Raw genomic sequence first — 4,011 nt, 5'->3', positions numbered from 1 at the left:
GCGTGTTGTTGGTGTGTTGTCAGCGTGTGGTTGGCATGTGTTAGCTTGTTTGTTGGTGTGATGTTGCGTGTTAACATGTTTGTTGGCATGTGGTAGGCGTGTGATTGGCATGTGGTAGGCATGATGTTTGCGTGTTGTTGGTGTGTGGTAGGTGTATGATTGGCGTGTGGTAGGTGTGTTGTCAGCATGTGATTGGTGTGTGTTAGCGTGTTTGTTGCCGTGTTTGCGTGTGGTTGGCGTGTGTTAGCTTGTGGTTGGCATGTGTTAGCCTGTTTGTTGGTGTGTTTGTTTGCATGTGTTAGTGTGTTTGTTGGCGTGTTGTTGCGTGTGGTTGGCAGGTGTTAGCGTGTTTGTTGGTGTGTGTGGTAGGTGTGTGGTTGGCAGGTGTTAACGTGTTTGTTGGTGTGTGTGGTAGGTGTGTGGTTGGCATGTGTTAGTATGTGGTTGGTGTGTGGTAGGCGTGTTTGTTGGCATGCTGTTGCATGTGGTTACAAAAAAAGCAAAGGACATATTTTACTGTAAGAATGAAACGTGCTTTGTTTATTATTGATGCTACAAATATCCATCAGTCCAGAGCAGTGAGTTTTGTTGTTTGATTAATAGTAAGCAAAGTTTGCAGGAATGTTTAGCCTGCTGTCACTTTAAGAGCGGCACGGATCCAATATACTGTTAAAGACGTATTTTCATTCTCAACTGTTTACATTTACTGAAGACATGAACGACGAGGGTTTACGTGCATAATCATTAAGCGCCACATTTTGACATATGTTTGCGTGTATTTGACCGTTTAGACACGCACCTAAAACTAAAAGTTGACTTTTTACTTGTCGGCATCTGTTCCGTCTCCGCGCGCACCACAGAAATACTCTGAATTAGCGCAAGTTTTCTTTCGGGCTTTTAACATATATAAATCGAATAAACTTTAATCAATCAAGCACGTCCCATTTTGCAAAAGTTGTTACATAACTATTTGCACGTGAAGTTTGGGCTTTAATGATGGAGTGAAAGCGCACAGCTGGAAAGGGGTGAAATGGTGCATAATAATCGTTTTATCTTGATTATTGCATTTTCATAATCGTAGGAACCAAAATCAAAACCGTATTTCAATTAATTGCACAGCCCTAGCATGTGGTTGGCGTGTGTTAGCGTGTTGTTGGTGTGTTGTCAGCGTGTGGTTGGCATGTGTTAGCTTGTTTGTTGGTGTGATGTTGCGTGTTAACATGTTTGTTGGCATGTGGTAGGCGTGTGATTGGCATGTGGTAGGCATGATGTTTGCGTGTTGTTGGTGTGTGGTAGGTGTATGATTGGCGTGTGGTAGGTGTGTTGTCAGCATGTGATTGGTGTGTGTTAGCGTGTTTGTTGCCGTGTTTGCGTGTGGTTGGCGTGTGTTAGCTTGTGGTTGGCATGTGTTAGCCTGTTTGTTGGTGTGTTTGTTTGCATGTGTTAGTGTGTTTGTTGGCGTGTTGTTGCGTGTGGTTGGCAGGTGTTAGCGTGTTTGTTGGTGTGTGTGGTAGGTGTGTGGTTGGCATGTGTTAGCCTGTTTGTTGGTGTGTTTGTTTGCATGTGTTAGTGTGTTTGTTGGCGTGTTGTTGCGTGTGGTTGGCAGGTGTTAGCGTGTTTGTTGGTGTGTGTGGTAGGTGTGTGGTTGGCATGTGTTAGCATGTGGTTGGTGTGTGGTAGGCGTGTTTGTTGGCATGCTGTTGCATGTGGTTAGCGTGCTGTTGCCATGTGGTAGGCGTGTGTTGTCAGCGTGTGGTTGGCATGTGTTGGCGTGTTGTTGCATGTGTGACTGACGCATGTGTTAGCATATGGTTGGCGTGTGGTAGGCGAGTGATTGGCGTGTGGTATGTGTGTTTGTTGGCGGGTGTTAGGCATCTTGTTAGCGTTTGATTGGTGTGTGTTAGCGTGTTTGTTGGTGTGTGTGGTAGGCATGTTGTTAGTGCGTGATTGGCATGTGTTAGCGTGTGGTTGGCGTGTTGTTAGCATGTGATTGGTGTTTGGTAGGCATGTCATTAGCGTGTGATTGGCATGTGCTAGCATGTTTGTTGCCGTATGGTAGGCGTGTGATTGGCATGTGTTAGCATGTTTGTTGGTGTGTTGTTAGTGTGTCGTTGGCGTGTTGTTAGCATGTCATTGGTGTGTGGTTAACGTGTTGTTAGTGCATTGGCGTGTTGTTGTCATCTTTGTTGGCGTGTGGTTTGCTCACCGTGAGTCTGCGTGCCGTCTGCAGCTGCTGCAGGTGCAGGAACACCAGCTCGGGGTGTGTGTGCAGCAGGTGTGTGTTCAGCGCCCGTATGATGAAGCCCAGCGTGTGTCCGTCCAGCTGTGTGCCGATGAGCCGCGGCAGGCATTCGGAAGTGACGGAGCGCATGAGCTCAGCGCAGGTCAGCAGGTCACCACCAGAGAGAGCGCTGTTCAGCGCCTGACCGAACTCAAACGTGTTAGACAACCGCAGGGAGACGGACGGCCCGACCGCACTGCTGCCCTCATCTTCATCATCATCATCATCCACCTGCACAGAGAAATGACCTCAGACCTGTGCTCTGTGTGTGAGTGTTTATCTGTGTGTGTGAGTGTGAGTGAGTGAGTGTGTGTGTGAGTATGTGTACCTACTTAACCATATTTTGGGGTCAAATTTATAAAAACCGTGGGTTAGGATTAGCTTATAAAATCTATAACTATCTAGATATATAAACAATAGAAGTCTATGTAATGTCCCCATTTTGATGGCTAAGTAAATGTGTGTGAGTGAGTGTGTGTGTCTGTGTGAGTGTGTGTGTGTGAGTGTCTGTGTGCGTGTGTGTGTGAGTGAGTGTGTGTGTGTGTGTGTGAGTGTCTGTGAGAGAGTGTGTGTCTGTGTGAGTGTGAGTGTCTGTGAGTGTGAGTGTCTGTGTGAGAGAGAGAGTGTGTGTCTGTGTGAGTGTCTGTGTGAGTGTGAGTGTCTGTGTGAGTGTGAGAGTGTGTGTGTGTGTGAGTGTGGAATCATGGGAAGGCTGAAGGAGCATCACAGGTATTTGTTGGCCAGGTTTGTGACGTCATTTTGTGAGAAAGCTTGAGTCTGCACTGCATGAAGCTTCTGGAAGATCTGTGAGAGCTGTGTGCGATCCTCACCGTCCAACAACATCAGCACCATCTGCACACACACACACACACACACACACACACACACACACATGAGAAAACGCTTTAACACACTGATAATGACACTTGCAGTGTGTTCATGATTGTTCTGCTCACTAAATAATGCACACACGCGTTCCTCAACCCAGCACTGTCTTCTGATTGGCTGATCAGGGACTCGTCCTGCTGTCCACTATTACGAGTTTGTTTGTTGATCTTAAATATAAATATTATATAAGCGTGTTGTTGGCATGTGGTAGGGCTGCTCGATTGTGGCAAAAATCATAATCACAAATATTTTGGTCAATATTGTAATTGTAAGTGTACCATATGACCAAAACTTTATATGAGTAATTTATTTAAAGATAGCGATATATCAAATATAGATTTTCTTTAAACAAGGTTCCTTTGACATCATTTTAGACACCAGCAAAATTCCACAATTCTCAATACTTGAAAACTTGTATGAGTTAAACAAAATATTGAAAAATAATTAAAGTCAGTAATACAATAAAAACAAAAAAAGCAAAGGACATATTTTACTGTAAGAATGAAACGTGCTTTGTTTATTATTGATGCTACAAATATCCATCAGTCCAGAGCAGTGAGTTTTGTTGTTTGATTAATAGTAAGCAAAGTTTGCAGGAATGTTTAGCCTGCTGTCACTTTAAGAGCGGCACGGATCCAATATACTGTTAAAGACGTATTTTCATTCTCAACTGTTTACATTTACTGAAGACATGAACGACGAGGGTTTACGTGCATAATCATTAAGCGCCACATTTTGACATATGTTTGCGTGTATTTGACCGTTTAGACACGCACCTAAAACTAAAAGTTGACTTTTTACTCGTCGGCATCTGTTCCGTCTCCGCGCGCACCACAGAAATA

The 4,011-nt window shown here is 44.5% G+C and overlaps 1 protein-coding gene across 1 annotated transcript in view; it reads right to left on the bottom strand.

Annotated features, from left to right (window-relative positions):
• The window catches only part of LOC107565360 (sperm-associated antigen 1-like), a 10,881-nt gene extending 7,757 nt beyond the window's left edge, over positions 1 to 3,124 (bottom strand). Inside the window, exons 1-2 of the mRNA XM_016250575.1 lie at positions 3,065 to 3,124; positions 2,207 to 2,512 (exon numbers count right to left, since the gene is read on the bottom strand). Of these exons, the coding sequence (XP_016106061.1) occupies positions 2,207 to 2,512; positions 3,065 to 3,124 (366 nt within the window). The remainder of the gene's footprint in view (positions 1 to 2,206; positions 2,513 to 3,064) is intronic.
• Between the last annotated feature and the right edge of the window lie 887 nt (positions 3,125 to 4,011).

This window comes from Sinocyclocheilus grahami, unplaced genomic scaffold, assembly GCF_001515645.1.
Source record: "Sinocyclocheilus grahami isolate Dianchi unplaced genomic scaffold, SAMN03320097.WGS_v1.1 scaffold996.1, whole genome shotgun sequence".
Taxonomy (NCBI): Eukaryota; Metazoa; Chordata; class Actinopteri; order Cypriniformes; family Cyprinidae; genus Sinocyclocheilus; species Sinocyclocheilus grahami.
This window is presented reverse-complemented; position numbering and strand designations above follow the sequence as displayed.